The sequence below is a fragment of the Monodon monoceros genome, unplaced genomic scaffold, assembly GCF_005190385.1.
Source record: "Monodon monoceros isolate NGI ecotype Baffin Bay Population unplaced genomic scaffold, NGI_Narwhal_1 Super_Scaffold_20, whole genome shotgun sequence".
In the NCBI taxonomy this organism is placed as follows: Eukaryota; Metazoa; Chordata; class Mammalia; order Artiodactyla; family Monodontidae; genus Monodon; species Monodon monoceros.
This window is the reverse complement of record NW_021703777.1, coordinates 22,512,794-22,531,558: the sequence shown is the minus strand read 5'-3', so window position 1 is coordinate 22,531,558 and position 18,765 is coordinate 22,512,794. Positions and strand designations below refer to the sequence as shown.

Below are 18,765 nucleotides of genomic sequence, written 5' to 3'. Positions count from 1 at the left end.
GTATCAAAGTGCTTTCTGTAAATATTCAGAAATGAATTAAATGACTCAAGGCAGCCTAATGATTATCCTTCTAAAGCCTAAATACCTAGCTTGAGCCTGACACTAGAAAAGTAAAGTGGTGGTAATAAAACTCTAATTTGCAAATGACTCCTAATTGTTCACCCTTTCCACTCTTGACCTTCTGCAGTCTGTCCTCTGTATAGAATCAGAGTAGTATTTTTAAAGCATGAAAAAGATCACATCACTTCTTGGCTCAAAGCCCTGATTGAGCTTCCCATTGTAATTAGAATGAGGACTCTACTCTCCCGGAGACCTCCCTTCCTTTGAATCTACCTCCCTCTTCTTCCTCCTTCAGCTACTTTTTTCAGACACTGTGACCTCAGGGCCTTTACACTTGATGTTGCTTTGGCCTGCAACACTGTTCCCCCTTATTTTCCTCTGAACTGGCTTCTCTTCTTTAGCAGGTCTTAATCAAAGTCATCTGCTCAGAGAAATTCACCCTCACCATTATATGTAAAATACCCCCATCCAATTAACATTTTATACCATTACCTTATTTTACTTCCATGCATAGTTACTAATTTACCCATTTTGATATTTTCCATCTCTTCTTGTTGCTAGAATGTAAGTCTATGAAGTGATTATTCCTTGTACACAACCATGTCCCTCATACTTAGAATGACAGAAGATCAATATAGGCAAAGGCATCAGGGAGATGGGAGAAACGCAAATTAAAGGAACCATAGGGATTCAGATCGGCTGGATTAGTGGGTTCGTGTAGTAAATATCACATCCATCTCTTAAAGAGATTCTACAGCAAAAATCTTGTTAACAATGGTAAGATTGTGAAATAGACAATGTGAAACACAAGTCTCAGATGTTGAGGAAGAAGCAGTATTTCTCAAACCTTTGGTCTCAGGGTTCTTTTACATTCTTAAATGCTATCTCAAATCCCAAAGGGCTTCTGTTTATGTAGGTTTTAATGACCATGGATGTTTACATTAGAAATGAAACTCAGGAAATTTAAAAATATTTATTAATTCACTTACAATAGCAAATAATAAACCCATTATATGTTAACATACATACTACATGCTTTTGAAAATAAATTGTATTTTGGAAAACTAAAAATAATATACTGAGGGAGTGGCATTGTTTTACATGTGTGTAAGTCTCTTTACTGTGTGATTAATAGGGGAGAACTGCATTGTCATGCCTCAGTCTGTAGGCAAATCACAATTCTTGTAGCATCTGGAGAACTCAACTGTACATTTGTGAAAGAATGAGAGTAAAAAGTAAAATACTGTCTTAGAATTATTATGAAAATGGTGTTGACCTTGCAGATCCCCTGACTGGACCCCATTAGAGAACTGCTGATCTGGGGTTTGAGTAAGACCTAAACTGCAGGCATTTAGTGTCCCAGCTGCTACTCACATGTCACAGGATTCAGTATGCACCTGGTCTGTTAAAGTACGAGGTGCCCTCAACTTAATGAGATCGTGTCCCCAATTTTGGAAATCAATCTTCAGAAACGTTAAATACATTTTTCTATACAGGCAGGGGTCTTCATCAGTATTACCTTCCTAGGAAGAGCTCACAGCATTCAGTTTGACACCTTTGCTCTTTTAAGACAACCCTGAGTGCGTCCTGCAGTAGACCCTGGCCACTGCAGGATAACGTTTCTTTGAGAAGAGCCACCCTTGGTTCCTGTTTGAGATGCCACAGTCACAATTCCCCCTGCGGGTAAACTGCGAACTTTGTTTCAATTTGCCCAGATTGTCTTCAGTCCACTGTAGTGGAAGTGTACTATCCTTTCAGCCCGGGCTGCAGGCAACGGGACAACGGAAGTGTTGAAAGTATTGGTTTGGGAATACAGAAGATTCTGGTCGAGACGTTGGCCTTTTGACATACTAGCCACCTGGGAAGTAACCTGGGAAGAAAGTTACTTATCTTGACGTTTTGTTTTCAGGCAGGTTGAAAGGTACTGAAAGTGTGAGCCTCAGTTTTCTCATTAGGTTGCTTTGAAGAGTAAATGAGAAGAGAGAGCAGCGAAAGCTCTGAGTGATTAGAAACGGGTTATTTAAAGGAGTGTAAATAATGCCTCAGAACTTTTAAAGCTTCTCCAGGTGGTTCTCAAGTGCAGCCAGTGCCCAGACCCAATGATGGAATAAATTATTAGATACTTTGGTGGAATTCCATAGAGAAAGAAACTAGGGTGATGATAGAATGGAGCTGCTGAATTGTCCCAGTTTTGCCTGAAGACGAACACAGCACTTCATCGGATAGCTACATCAAAAGCCTTCCCTCTGTGCCGGTATACACCATTATATTCCAATTTGTCAAAAAATATGCTTTGTGGGTTGATTATATAAATCAATTGATCTTTACCCAGGGCTTGGTGATCTTCTTTTGACTGGAGTTACAAAAGCCTGCGTTGTAAATGATCTCTTAAAATACTAAGTGATATCGCAATAATTTTGTTTTAAAGCTACCTAGAAATTATTTAGCCTTACAGTGCTAGGACTAATGACTTTCACTGAGCAACAGAGTAATAGACACGTGCTTGTGTAGATATTACTGTTCTCTGTCTAAAGGCTCGTTCATTAACTCATGACTGTGGTCTTAATTGGAGGCTGTTAATACCTTAAGGATGGTGTTTTTGAGTCTGGCAACGTGATAAACTGTGTCTGTTTCTATTCCCTGAGGCCAATAGATTTTTGGTTTTTAAAACTCATTAAGCAGCCCTAGGGAAGACAATTAAAGTCACCACCAGCGTGGGCTCAGAAAGGCACACCACCATGGAAGGGGTGCAGACTTTGAAAGCAGACCATTTCATGTCTGATCTGTAACTTGCTACTGAAGTGAGCAAATTACTCCAATTTTCTGAAACTGACTTCTCTCATCTGTAAAATGGGCCAAACAAGAACAATACAACACAGAACTATAGGAATTGAGTGAGATAATACAAGTAAAAAAATTATGCATGTGCCTCTGAAATAATTAACCCATAGGCGAAGGAAGTATAGTTATGTCCTTTGATTCCATTATCCTTATTTATCAATTATAAGTTTGTATTATTTCTTTCTAGGGTAGCACATATTCAACACAGGTCTAGTGCTGGGATCAAGAGATCAGTTCCCATTGACTCTCTTTCCATATTTCAGAATGATGGTACAGTTATTTTTGTATATTGGAGCTGTGGAGAAATAGAGGAAGAGGAATGAAAGCAGTAATGGAGGTTTAACCTGACCAAAAATCTATTAATATGGATACATGATATTTGAGTCGAATGCTCTGTGTATTGAAATGTTAATACTATTCTCATGTGAGGCTTTGGAAGTCAGCAGGAATAGAATTCTCAACTTATAATGAGCAGCTGTTTAGCAAATTATTAGTTAATGTCTTCAGTGCCTCTAAAACACATTTTTAGATTCTGTTTCTGCAGTGCAGAGAGGTCCTTTATTCTTTACCTCAGTTTTAAAAATAGCTAAATATCTATTAACACTGAAAAAAAAATTTGGTTTTAACTTGTACAGCTCTTTGGAGGTTTGTCCTATTTGTTTTAGGTAAGTGCCCAGGACAAGACTTGACTCTGAGATGCAGTGTAAGATACCTGATGGGGTCTGACCAGTGCTGCCATTCCCAGGCTAGTGTCCCTTTCAGGAGGCTCCAGAGGTAAAGAGTATGAAAGACAGACGAGTTTATGCTCAGAACGGAGGTAGAGAGACCTCTTTGACTTCATGAAAACTAGACCTCAGTTTTAGCATCTCTTATTTTCAGTCGAGCCTGTATCTTTCAGTGACTCTCTTGGAAAGGGAAATGGAATAAAATGTGGGTAATGGCAGGGATACCCAGAGTTATGTGACTCTGGAGCCACATTTGCTGTCACCATTAACTTAAAGAACCACATGACACCTATATGACTGGTAGAATTTAGCATAGTGGTGCATTCATATAGTGAAATTAGTAGTCTTAAAGGGCCACCAATTAAACATAAAGGGACCGATGTGACCAGAGGGCTGTGGTGTGACCATCATTGCCTTAGAGAAATGGAAAACTCCTACGATTACATCCAAACTAAGAGTGCTTACACTTTTCTTAATGTGATCTCATTTGGCTTGGGAATCTCTAGAATGTTCTTGTGTATATCATTTGCATATTATGTTTTGACATGTGAAAGCTGATCACGTTTACCTGGTAAAGATCAAGATAGCACATCACACTCAATAATTATTGGATTATTTTTAGTTAGTGCTCAGGCCTCAGGGTTAACTCTGCTTTTATGAAGAGAACTACCTGTAGTTATCCATTTGTAACTGGTGTATCGAAGACTTAACAGACAGCCCAACATGTAATGACACCTTTTGCCCTCTCCGATCATATTTAGCTACTACATTCTGTTGAGTATCATTGTTCACCTCTTAATCACGTTTGGAAGATCCCTTAGCTTCACGATAACTTTCAGATATTACAAAGGTTAGTTTGGGTAGGATGTGGCAGTTGAAACAAGCAATGCTCCCTCTGACACCACCTAGAAACAAGCCGAACGTGTTACAAAAATCACGTTTGAAAACATCATCAAGCTGTGACAGTAATAACAACATGCGAAACTAAAATTCCAGAGAAAGGAGGACGTTTCAGAGTGGAGCTATCAGGAGCCTGTGGATTTTTCCTCTTCGGGCATTTGGTGATTCTGAGAGTAGGTTGAAGAACAGGCATTTGCCTGGACACGGGGCTGCTGCTCCTTAGAAGAAGAGAAAGTAGCAGAGCTTTCAGCCGTTGTGTTGGATGGACTGAGAAACTGAGACTTCAGGGACCTCAAATCAATGGGCACTTTTTCTCAGAAGAGAATCGCTGAATCCTGACCTTGACAGGAGGCGAAAGAACCAGGCCAAAAGCTTATATAAAGCAGAGTGAAACCTCCCACGGTTTCACAGTGTTTAGGAAACCAGGGAAAGGAACCAAAACCAGGCATGAGCCACAGCCCTAGAGGGAGTGTTGAATTGACAATGAGGGACTAAAAAGCCATCTCTCACCTGGGGGCGATTACGGATTCTCTCTGTAGCTAGAAGTCTGAGCATCTGTCTTTGCTAAACACAAGGTGGCAGCTGCCAGGCCCAGAACCCAGCAGAGATTCTGGTTTTCATGTGTAGCTGAAATGACAAACTTAGAGAACAGAAGGGACTCAAACTCATGGCTGGTCTGTCTCTAAAGACATTTGCCAGACGTTGAAGCTGAGGCCCAGTACAAAAGCGGTACACTGAGACATCTAAGGATCTCCAGCATCCTTTCAAGGACTGAGGAGCAAAGACCAGTTAGGCTCTCAGCTGAAAGTTACGGAAGGCCATACCCTACAACACAAGTAGACTGAGTGGCTTAGTTTGCTAAGGCTGCTATGAAAAAGTGCCACAGACTGAGCGGCTTTAACAACAGAAATTTATTTTCTCACATTTCTGGACTCTGGAAGTCCAAGATCAAGGTGTTGGCAGGGATGAGGTCTTCTGAAGCTTCTCTCCTTGGCTTGCAGATGGCCACCCACCCAAGTTACAGGTCCTATTGCATGAGTGCCCCATCCTAGGGGCCTCATTTTAACTTAATCACCCTGTCTCCAGTGATAGTCACACTCCGAGGTACTGGTGCTTAGGGCTTCAACATATGAATTTGGGACTGGGGGAGCGTGGGATTGGGGGTAAAGGGGTTGGGGAAGTGGAGATTCAGCCTACAACACCGAGTCTTACTAGAATTCCAGACTAGCTCTGTCCCAAATCAATCCCTGACTTGATGACAAGAGCAGCCCCTTCCCCATAACATGATGTAACAAAGCATAACAAAGGAAAGACATGTCTGAAAGAAAATATTATCTGGAGCTCTACAGATGATTGACATTAAAAAAGTGACTAATTACCTTCATAACCAGAAGAATAAATCCCATTACTTATTTAAGTGTGTTTAGGTGCAAACGAATATCTACCATTCTCATCTGTGACCTGTTTCACTCGTAAGTACTCTAGACCAGACCATAAACATGCGTATGAATTACATGGGAACCTTGATGAAATGAAGACTCTGATTCAGTATGTCTGGAATGAGCCTGAGATTCTGCATTTCTATAACAGGCTTCTAGGGGACAGTCCTCAAGACCATCCTCCTGACCAGCTTACAGACCAGTAGGTGATGAGTGTGTACACTGGAGTTTAAGAAAAATTGCCCAATAAATAATGTTTAAGATCACTTCCAGCTCTGACATTCTGTTAACTTTAAAAAAAAATCTTTTCCAAAGGAAGACTGATTCTATCCCTTGACCATTGCACAGTGCCTTTTTGTGAACTTGTATAGGATTTGGAATTTATGAGGCTCACACTCAAAAAAGCTCATTTATTTTAGATCAGTAGTTCTGAACTTTGGCTACACATTGGAATCAAGTGGGGAGTGAGCATTGAAAAACACTGATGCTGGAACAGACCCTTCCCTCAGAGATTCTGATGTAATTATTCTAGAATGTGGCCTGGAAATTGGCATTAAAATTATGCCAGATGATTCCAATGTGTCGTCAAGATTAAGAACAACTGTTTTAGGGTAGCACTTTTATTTGTTTATTTATTTTTACTAAAATAGCACTGGACCTGCTTTGACCACCCACCTCATTTACCAGGCCCATTTCTGGTAAAAGTAAGTAAATGCTGGTCACAGCCCACCTGCAAAGGAAGTAGGATTTACCCACAGTTGATAGTTGAATAACTTTTTCTTGGGAATTTTTTATCATCTGAAGCTAGATAGTTGCTGCTCCTTATAGACGGGGCATGTGATTTCTACTTTCCAGAGTCTTCTACAATCCCTATTGTCTCTTACACCCAGTTCACTTCTTTCATTAATTTAACCTGCTTGGAGCCTTTGGGTATGTGAGTTTGTAACACTATCTCTACCGTACTAATTAGTGAGATAGTAAATTAGAGACTAAACATGTTCAAGGAGAAATTTTAAATGTACTTCTCAGGCATATTTCAGATAAAAATTTCACATTGCGTAGGTAGTTTTTCTAGGTTAGCTCTAAGACCCCTTCCATCTCTAATATTCTGTGGTCTAAATTGTTGGCATTTGTGCATGGATCATTTTCTCCATCCACAGTTGGAAAATCAATATCTGAGTGGCTGATAGGTTTTAGACAATTGAAAATGCTTAACAATTATTATTGCATATTTTGACTCTTAACCATGTTATTAGTATTGCCTATAGGAATACGATGTCTTCTTAATCTCTGAGATTGCCAGTGTTTATAATAGTGGCTGGGTCATAATAAGTAGTTAATGCATGTTTGTTGACATTAGAATACTGAATTAGGATTTAATATGACCTATTTTGCTTCATTTCTTCATAGCCATAAACTGAATTCAAAATTTCATTTATAACCAATGGGAGGTCTAAGTTATGCTGGCCACTGAAACAAATGTAAACATCAAAATTCAGTGTCTCAGCACAATGGATGTTTAGCTCTTATCATTGTGGTGGACAGACTTATAAGATGGCCCCAAGGTACCACCCCATGTACATGTTTTACATAATCTGAAGATCTGAAGTGCAGGAAGGTTTGATGCAAACGAGATTCTTTATTGCTGGATTTGAAGATGGAGGAGGCCACATGGCAAGGAGCGAGGGCCGCCTCCAATAGTTTATAGCAGCCTCCAGCTGACAGCCATCAAGATAACAGGGACCTCAGTGCTAGAGCTGCAAGGAACTGAGTTCTGCTAACAGCCTGCGGGAGCTGGCAGCTGACCTTTCCCTAGACAAGTTTTCAGATGAGGATGTGGCCAGCTGCCACCTTGATTTGAGCCTTGCATGTAGGACTGGATGGGAGAGCCCCGCCATACCAAGCCTGGACTTCTGACATACAGACTGTGAACTAATAAGTGAATGTTGTTTTAAACAGCTAAGTTTGTTGTTACTTTTTACACGGCACTAGAAAGCTAACCAATCATTTGATAGCCTAATACTGGTAGTGATGGATGGTGGATGGTTTTCTTTCATGTGGTCATTCTGGGACCAGGTGCAGCTCTGCAGTCACCTAAAGAGACAACGGAGAGGGCATTCTAGATCCACTTCGGAAAAATCCAGTTTAGATGCGGCAAACATCACTTATATTTTATTGATAGGAACTAGTTACATGGTTATCTGTCAGTACAAGGCATCCTAGGAAATATAATCCTGACTGAGCAGCTTCCTCTCCAAAAGTTCATATTGTGCAAGAGGGCTAAACATTTCTGCTGCAGTCAGATTTCCGTGTGTTTGAATATTAAGGCAATTCTATATCTCATTCCACGTGGGACAAGTAAATGTGATGATATTATATATTTTAATTCGAGATACAGAAAGAATAAGAGTAATGCATTTATTAGAAAAAAGGTATGTGTTTCAATGACACATTCATTATCAGAGATCTTATCAGATATGACAATAGTCTGAGGAAAGAACCTGGATTTTCTCCCTGCCCCGAGGTATTCCTCCACTATTGCCAACATCTTCCATTCCGCCTTCCAGGGGAAGGTTGCTCCTTCCTCACCTACCAGTGAGGTCCAGGCCTGGACAACCTGGTGCACAGCATCATGGCAGCACGGCCTCCCTGTGGATCTGGTTACCCAACGGTATCCTAGCACCACTCACCTGTGAAAAGTACAGCAATCACCCTCCTCCCTGGCTCAGGGCAGCTGTGCCCAGCCTCTTTGTAGCAAGGGTGACTCTTTTAATAAGTTGTCTCCCATGGACTGGAGTGCTGTGTTCAGCCACTGCAGTGGTAGCCCAAGTAGCCTCTTGCTTGGAAACAAAGTTTATGAACTAATCTATAAGGATTTGATGAAAGAGTGTCACTCACTATATGCTACCTGATTTTCCTTTGGTTGTTTCTTTTTTTTTTTCAGGGTAAATTTAGTGCATAGAATGTTGAGCTTATGAAGTTGATAGAGAAGGAAATGAATTTGTTTTACAGGAACCTTAAGAAATATTCAAGACAGGATATATAATTTTCTACATGACCTCTTCTAGTAATTGATCTTTCTTGCTTTATTTGATATCATAAAAATCCAGACAAAAGGAAGTTATAAGAACTCTAAATGTGTAGTCAGGCAGACATTCCTATCTTCCAGGAAGGGACAGGGGAAAGGGAGGGGTATGGTGAAGAAAAACAGGGAGAAGAACTGCTAATAAGACCAAAAAAGGGAAAATGAATTTCCAAGGAAGGCCAGTAAATCTCAGGAGGCATGACATTGCCGATGAACTGGAATATTCCAGATGCTACAGTGACAGCCATTGCTTCATCCCTTTCTCACCAAGGGGTCTCAGCTAAATCTGTCCAGGGTTTATTTATGTTTTTTTTTTTTTTTTTCAGTGACATATTCCTCCCTCTGGTCCTGTCTCCCTGTCTCTCTGCTTCCTCCCATCTTTCCTCTGTCATCTCTTCCCTCTCCCTTTTGTCTTCTTTCTTGTTTCCCCTCCCCCCCACTTCTTCTCTTCCTCCTTCCCTTTCTCTCTCACTTCCTCCCCCTTCCCTCTCTGTGTTAAGTACTGTTCTAAGTGCTGAAAAGATGTCATACTCGTGACAACTTATGGGGTCTCTTATTAACCCCACGTTAAAGATAGCGGACATAAAGGCAAAGGGCAACTGGCATAAAGAGGTTAAATAATTCTTCCGACGTGAGTCTGGGCAGAGTTGGGATGATTCAAGGGGCTCCGATCATGTCACTCCCCTACTTTGAACGCCTTGCTAGATTTCCTAGAAATTGCGTACACCTCCGATTCTATGACATGATAGATGGACCTCTACAACAAATGGCCCCCAACCTCTCTCCCCAAACACAGTCGGCTTTTGTCACATCCCTAGAGGCCCCCATGTTATAGCATCATCACAGTACTCACTCTTTTCCAAACACAGATGGGCTTTTATGGCTCCGTGCTGCATGCCTGATACATGGCACCTTGCTTAGTTTGTCGCCTCCTTCTTTACCTAAAACTCTTACGCGTTGTTCAAAACCCAGACCACCTCTTCTGTGAAGCCTTTCCTGACACTTACAGGCTGAACTAGTTACTCTTCACTCTGAATGCGGACAGGAAAATGCTCACATTTCCATTATAGAATTTACAACATTGTCCTGGATTATTCATACATTTGTCCTGCCCACCAGACTCTGAAGTCCTGAAGAGAAGGAATGGGACCTTGTTCACTGGCAAACCCAGTGTTTGCCACCCAGTTTGTGTGTGAAGAGTGTTGTACGATAACGCGAGAAAAGCATCATCGATATGTAACCTATATGCTAAACATAAGTAGTACTGACCTTAAATATAAAGGTTTTAGGACTGTACATACATGCTGACTTAATCAAACATTTCCTATAAAAATTTGACTTTATACAATTTAAAATTGATTTATAATTTTGTCTTTCAGTTCCTCTAAATCAAGAGCTCTGCTAGTGATTTAAACATGCCATGATTTAATAAAATGTGATGTACATGTACTTTTCAAAAATACTTTTATTATGTAAAGTGAAATTCATTCTCTCTCTCCTTCGCACACGAACACACGCACGCACACACTGGATATGGCAAACCAGTCTGTGAATATCTTTAGACTTTTTCATAGTATACACCTTTGTGTTAAAAATCTTTTTTTCTATATAGTTTATTCATATTTATTTAACATTTAAGAAATAAATGTTATACTGATAAAATCAATTTAAATTTAGGAGTTTAATGATGGTGTTGCAGGAATTGTCACTATTATTCTACCTTTGTCCAACATTAGATTGCATAGTCTACACACACACGCGCACGCACACACACACACACACACACTATATGCAGTCCTACATATGTTTAACAGTTTCGGACTTCTTTCACTTTATTTCTAAATTCAAGCATATCCCTTTGGATGGTGTTATTTGGATGTCAGATATTTTCTTAAAATGATATATAAATATACCCATATACATTAGTGTATGAGTTGCATGTATGTGAATATTTATTCACTGTATATATAGTTCATTCTGGTATATATATGTATATAGTGTTATGTATATACACACACTATGTGTGTAGTCTATATAAATATATACATATATGTATATATATGCGCACACACATACTGTATTTATATATCCCTTTGGATGATATTATTTGTATGTCAAATATTTTCTTAAGGTGATATATAAATATACACATATATACATGTGTGTATTAGTTGCATGTATGTGAATATTCCCTATATATGTAGTTCATTCTGATATATATATATGTATATAGTGTGTGTGTATATACACACACTATGTATATAGTCTATACATGTATATATACATATACTGTATTTATATATCCTTTTGGGTAATGTTATTTGGATATCACATATTTTCTTAAAATGATGTACACATATACACATATATATGTGTGTGTATGAGTTGCATGTATGTGAATATTTATTCACTCTGTATATAATTTATTCACTCTGTATATAATTTATTCTAGTATACATATGTATATATGTGTATAGTGTGTGTATATTACACATGCTATGTATATAGTCTATACACACACACACACACACTATATGGTCCATTACAGCATGCTATATATTAATATATAGTTTCCAAGCTTCCTCATCCTTTGAGGCCAGATAATGATTTCCAGATAATGAGACTGAAGGGTACCTCTGAACATTCTGGACCAAAGAACGTTAATGCAGCCACCAACCTGGAAATGCTCTTAAACAGTGAGCTCTCTGTCATGAAATCCTGAGCTGAGCATGTTCTGTAAATTGTGTTTACTCTGTTGGGGTCTCTCCTGTCATTATTTTGTGTGACAAAATAATGGTGAACAATTTTGAGTCATAATGACTGACAAATTGTACAAGTGATAATGCTGGATCCGTCATAAAGAAACAAAGAAGTATGATTGCCCTTGCTGCACCTCCAAAGGTTAAATGGCCTTTAAATGTTAAAATGACCCCCTAAAATGTTGATCCATTATATGTTCCTGGTTTCCTCTCTCCCATCCCTCCCCGCAGCCCTCTGCTCTCCAGTTAAACACAGTGTTCTTGTATGTTGCTGTGTATTCATTTAACTTGTTTATCTCATCCTTACTTCAAATTTAGATACACTAGGTTTAGGTTTTATGTTTTCTTCCTGCTTTTACTAGCTTTTTCTTAAGTGAGAAAGATAATTGTAACTTCTTTTTATCGGAAACATCTTTTTTCTTAAATAGAGAATCATAGACTCGTAACTGTACATTAGGGTCAATATCCATGGACAGGAAAGAGCACAGGTAGTTTGAAAGGTCTCCAGGTAATTTTAACGTACAGCCAGGGTTGAGGATCACCACCTACTAGAAGAAATATGTCTACTTATCATCTAAGGAGTTGATTTTTCACCAGGAATGCTTTTTAAACATATGAAAAGCTTCCCCAAATGACTATTTTACACTATTATCCTCTCCCACAATCGAGAATTAGTTTTCAAAGGAATCTAGATGATGGTATATCACAATCTGGCCCAGAATTCTCAAGAGAGAGAGATATCCTAAAAGAGAATAAATATTTATAAGCATTCATCGAATGACATTCTCTATGCCAACTCTGTCCTTTCCCTGGAATGTTGAATGAGCTTTGCTTTTCAAGGAGATTAAAAGTGATTCACCTAAAGCCCAGATATCTCTGTATTTGACAAGGAGTCATGGGATGAGCTCTGTCTACTTAAGAACCTCAGGAAATTCAGGAACTATAAAAAGATAGCATCGTTGTTGCCCACAGTGGATGTCATACACAGGTACCTTCAGTAATGATTAACCACAGAGTCTGAATTGATGCCAGATGAGGGAAAATGCAAACAGCACCTGTGTGAAGCTTCTGCACTGGTTTCTACTCCAAAGTCATACAGAAAATGTTTGTTTTTCTCCTTAGGTTAGAACAAGTGTCCTCCCTGAACATAAGGATCCCCCGTCAGAGGTTGGGGTAAGTGTTTCTTTTGTTTCCAAAAGGCACACACATCACTTCTAAGCTAATCATTTGGGTTTTCTCTGGCCTCCTGCCTTCTAACTGACAAATAAAATTGAATTAAATTAATAGAGTGTGACCTGCAAGGAGACACGGTCACATATTTGTGGAATTGCATGGACTTCATTCCGAGTCTCCTGAAAATCATCCTCAAGTGAATTCTTATTTAGTTCAGCTGGCTAGAGATGAGTCTAGAAATTGCCCTGCAGGTAACTGAGATGTGATTCGGAGCCAACATTCCAGGACCAACAGGAGGCTGGGAAATTGCAGGTGTGAGCTCGACCGCTTCTGCAAGGACGCAGAGGGCTGACTAGCCGTAGGACTGTGATGTTTTCTGCATCCAGCCGCTTCAACACTGTAGGGTGGGTTGAAACAGAAGCTGCCACCAAAGTGCAGCCCAGTGCTGGAAAATCCAGCTGAGGTTTTCCTGCTGCATCTGAGCCATGGCATCTCAAGCTTTTACAAGTTGGGAGAGCAAGAGAGTAACAGGTAATTTTGCTTGGACAAGTTTACAGTAGGCAATGGAGGCTCCTGAAGAATAGCCCAGCAGGCTGGTCCCTGGGATCCTGCATTCAGAAAGGTGGAAAAAGTCCAGAAGTAAGTTGAGTCTAAGAGGCCCTGCCAACTGAAAGGCCTATTTGAAATTCCCTGAAATCCTACAGGCAGTTGGCAACCTTCTTCCGGTGGGTGTGGGGAGCCTGTACTAGGTAGCATTCATTTCCTCATTGGCAACAGCTGCCGTCCCAACCTGCCAAGGGAACCCTCCAGAAAGCGTGCCTTGCATTGGCTGAGAAGTGAGTCAGCCACCTCTGCATCTCTTAGCGTAGGGGAAGGAAAAGGGTACTTCGTGCTCTCTCATGCCGAACGCAGCCTTCTAGTTTCTTCCTGGAACAGGCTGAATAACTCTCTTTGACTTAAATGAATCTTCATGCTTTGTTTCCTGCCAGTCCCTTCAGCCTCTTGTGCTGCTCTCACTTCCACCGCCAATCTTGGTGCCAAGACTACCTGGGCTGCTAGAGTTTCTCCCAAGGAACCAGCGAGTCCTCCCAGCCTCAGGCCTCTCTCCCTGCAGGACACATGCAGTCTCCTTGCCTGGCTGCCCAGTGGTGCTCTCTCCCAGCTCAGGACTCGGGTCACAGGCCTTTTGCCTACGACCACTCAGACGTCCTCCTTCAAACTAGAACCGCCAGTGCAAGCTGTCCTCACACCCTTTACAGTTCCTTCATATAATGTAAGGCCTTCTGAAATTTGTAACTCTTTTTTTAAATTAAAAAAAAAATCTATAGTGCTTTACAATTTTCAAACGTTTCACACACATGATTTCATATAATCCCATAATAACCCTTTTCCCCCACCCCTATTTTGCTCCTCCCCCTTCCCTCTCCCCACTGATAACCACTAGTTTGTTCACTGTATCTGTGGGTCTGCTTCTTATTTTATTTATTCACTAGTTTGTCGTGTTTTTTACATTTCACATGTAAGTGATACCATACAGTATTTGTCTTTCTTTGTCTGACTTATTTCACTTAGCATAATGCCCTCCAAGTCCATCCATGTTGCTGCAAATGGCAAAAAAAAAAAAAAAATGAAATTTGTAACTCTTAATAAGCTAATCATTTTTTTAAAAAAATTCCCATTTATTTTTTGAGGTTCAAGAAAGATGACCTGGTTTAATTATTTTCCTCCAACTGCTCACTCCCACAATTTCTCTGTGTTAAATCCCCCTTGCTTGAGATTTTAATGACATCTTGGCCTAATTGTATGAATTTCCCCCCTATTTTTTCTCTCATTCAAGTTCTTGGAATGGAATGCATCTTATTCATTTTCAAACTTGAGTCTCTTCTCTGGTTTTAAATTATTCTCTTCCACCCTCTCCTCCACCATTTCCCGCTACAGGCTGTAGACATCTCTGCGCTTCTAGCAACTTGTGGTGGGGGAGGGGGTCCATTCTCACACTTTCCTCCTCTCATTGCTCAGTTGCTCAGGAGAAAGGAAGGGGGAGAGGTTCCTTCTGTGCTTGCCCACCATGAGGTGTGGGGCCCTTTATGCTGGTTTTGATGCTTCTCAGCATAATGCTGCCCGAGTTCTCTTTGTGGCAGAGTGAAATGCTGGCTCTCCTGTGAGCACAAATATAGGTATTTCTGGAGGCCTTGGAGGCCCCTTCCCATTGTATACTTTCCCATCATGGAGGATCTGGTTCTGGCTGAACCATGTCTCTTCTGACCGTTTCTATGAGCCCCAGCAGCATCGGGTACTAGATAATCAATGATTCTCAAAGGAGACACAAACACCAGTTCCCAACACAGCAGAGGCAGAGATGGTTTGGACACCTTCAAGCTTCATAAGTCATGTTTTGGGTCCATACTCCCATGACTTTGGTTTTGGCCTTGGAGATCGAGATGTCTTCCTGAGGGTCATGAAGAGAGAGATCCGCTTCATTTCCTAAATTGTATCCTCCCCAAATTCTGACCTCTCTCTTCCAACACTACCTTTATATGAACTAGCTGTGTTGTGGTTACTAATAGACCAGTTTCTCTAAACTGGCTCCTTTTAGGCACTGTGATGAGGTTTTCTGAACTTATAATGTGGAACATTTGTTATCTTGTGTCCTCATCCTTGACAGAGACTCATCTATAATTCCTGGACCAAAAGAAACTTCTCAGTGGGCATTCTCTGACATGCCTATTGTATCAGTTAGGAATGCATTCAGAAGCAAGTAACTGGGTGAAGAGTAGGTAACAGACTTGTTCTTCTCATGTTAAGAAAAGTCATGGGGAAATTGCCCAAGTCTCCAGCTACTCAAAAGGACTTAAAGCAACCAGGCTCTGTCCATTGTCCTGCTTCTCCTTTCTTAAAGTGTTGTACAGTCTGACCATTACACCTCCAGGCATCACATTCCAAATTGAAAAGGTTCTGAGCAACTCATCCTGTTCCTTCAATTCTGGAAAGGAAAACTCAATTGGTATACAGTCGTTCCTCAATATCCTCAGGAGATTGGTTCCAGGATCCTCCTCGGTTACCAAAATCCATGGATGCTCAAGTCCCTTACAGTTGGCTTTGCATATCTGCGGGTTTTATATCAGTGGTTCTGCATCCCAGGGTACAGAGGGCCAACTGTCCCACCACTTACATAATCACTGAGATGATCAGAGTCCCTGGGTAGAAGGGAATCGGGATACAATTCCCATTTAAACAAAATCAAGATGCTATTAGTAATGCAACTTGGGCAGAATGGGTATTATATATTAGTAATGTCTCCACTCTCCTACTAGATGTTAAACTAGTATTTTGTTTAACAAAATACTAGTTTATTTTGATTGCAAAGATCATGTATATTTTGTTTGCAAAGATCATGTATATTTGGTTTACTTTAATAGCCCTAGCTCTGTGCCTGGAAATTAGCAAATCATGATATATGTATTGAGTGCATTAGGAAGCATACCATGATTTTGGTTTGCCAGCCATCTTATATTTTTTTAGAAGCACCAGAATAAAAAGGGAGGGGGCGTCTAAAAATAATTGCAATAGCATGGTAAGAATCGAGTACATTTTATGTCACATCAGAAATCAATAAAATGGTAATTATATTACCAAACTAAATCTCAAGCATGATAAGAATGAGTCTAAATAAGAACAAGTCAGCATGCCTTGGCTTTTCTAACACCCTCAGAGCACATGATATTCGGGATAGAGAAAAATTGTCACGCCTTGAGCAGCTGTGAAGTACCGCTGATTAATATACATCTCATCACTCCTCCGAAATATTTTTTTGGACACTGAAAAAAATTCTTGAGAATTTAAGTTCTTGGCCAAGAACATAGAGCAGGTAATGGCTCTGCCATTACAGCGTGCCACGGACTCTAGCCACTAAGTACTCCAATTTAAAAAATCAGCTCAAATTTTTTATCATAAATCTTTCAAATATGTTCTATACATTTCTTTGCATTCTTCAGCAACATCTATTAGATGAAACCACACCTTTGGTGATGACTTAGTCAAGCAGATACCAGTCTGTGCTCTGAGACCTTGTGAGGTATATTCATAGTAAAGATGTAATTTTATAATATATGACTTTGCCCTAAATTGCATTTTAATGTGTTCTTTGGACTGTTCATCAAGTTGTAATAGATATTCTCTCAGTTCTTTTTTCTTTGTCATGTATTTTTTCAGCGCATATAGTTCATGTACCCCCTGTCCCTTCCTATAGAGTGGGAAACCACACAACCATGTCTGTTAGGGTAGAGGGGGAAGAAACAGTACCTGTACAAAAGTATGAAAAGGGGCCCATCCTGTAAGTTATGTGCAGGAGATGCTGTGTATCAGCCTGCCTCACCATATAAACTTCTGGTTTTCAAAGACCTTTTAAAACCTACACCACAGTTCCAGTATATAGTTTTATGAGAATATGTCAGAGTATTATGGATATCTTCATTTACCCTCAAAAACCAGCACTGTCTTCTAGAGACTGTCATACAGAGTGAAGTAAGTCAAAAAGAGAAAAACAAATATTGTATAATATCGCTTATATGTGGAATCTAGAAAAATGGTACAGATGAACTTATTTGCAAAGCAGAAGCAGAGACACAGATGTAGAGAACAAACTTATGGATACCAAGCGGGGAGGGAGGATGAATTGGGAAATTTGGATTGACATATGTACACTATGTATAAAATAGATAACTCATGAGAACCTACTGTATAGCACAGGGAACTCTACTCAGTGCTCTGTGGTGACCTAAATTGAAAGGAAATCTAAAAAAGAGGGGATACATGTATACGTATGACTGATTCACTTTGCTGTATGGCAGAAACTAACATTGTAAAGCAACTATACTCCAATAAAAATTAAAAATAAAAAAACAACACTGTCTACTAGAAATTTAATGCATGCCACATATGTAATTTAAAATTTTCTAGCAGCCCATGCTTTTAAAAGAGTAGCAACAAAACAGGTGAAATTAGTTGTAATATTTTATTTAACTCAATATATGTGAAATATTATCATTTCAAAATGTAATCAATTCAGAAATCAGTAATGATATATTTCACACTCCGTTTTTCATATCACATCTTATAAATCTTTTTTGTGTTTACACTTAGAACACAACTCAACTCACAGTAGCCACAAACTAGTGCACATGCTGGATAATGCAGCTCTGGACAGTACTTGGAACAACTTGGGAGATCCATGGAAGTTGTAGTATAAAGGAAACCTAAACTTTGAATAAAGGCTTTGTGAGATGAACATAGGTGATGGAGGTATGTGTATGGAGGAGCACTTCCTCTGGATCCTCGTGTAGTACCAGGGGAACGAGACCATTGAGGACCTGCTTCAGGCAGGTACGCAACCCTGCTGAGCATTCTGGATGTCTGTGACTTGCACTGAGTCCCCACCAGGGCAGGCAGGATGAACGGTTTATTTGTACGCTCCCCGTAGAGCAGAGCCAGGGATTGAGACAGGTGCCCTGCATTCTCCACCCTGCTTGATATCACTCTCCAGCCAGGTTTTATTTTTAAACATACATTTTTCTTTTTTATAATAGGAACTTCTCATAGACTTTTTTTTTTTTAAATACTCTGCCTTTTCCGAAAAGTATTTGAAGTGGACTTATATTTAAGTCATCTGACTTCCGGGCATATTTTCCTCAAGTACTATGCAAGCTAATATTTATGCAGTGCTTCCTATTTTCCCAGCAATGTACTAAGTGCTTTGCCTGGATTACTTTAATTCTTATAACAAT

General features: G+C 39.9%; 1 protein-coding gene across 3 annotated transcripts in view; it reads left to right on the top strand.

Annotated features, from left to right (window-relative positions):
- Positions 1–18,765, top strand: part of INPP4B (inositol polyphosphate-4-phosphatase type II B) — a 582,093-nt gene that overhangs the window by 317,987 nt on the left and 245,341 nt on the right. For all 3 annotated transcript variants that reach the window (XM_029234954.1, XM_029234953.1, XM_029234952.1), the window contains one exon: positions 12,932–12,982. In XM_029234954.1, coding sequence (XP_029090787.1) covers positions 12,932–12,982 — 51 coding nt within the window. The remainder of the gene's footprint in view (positions 1–12,931; positions 12,983–18,765) is intronic.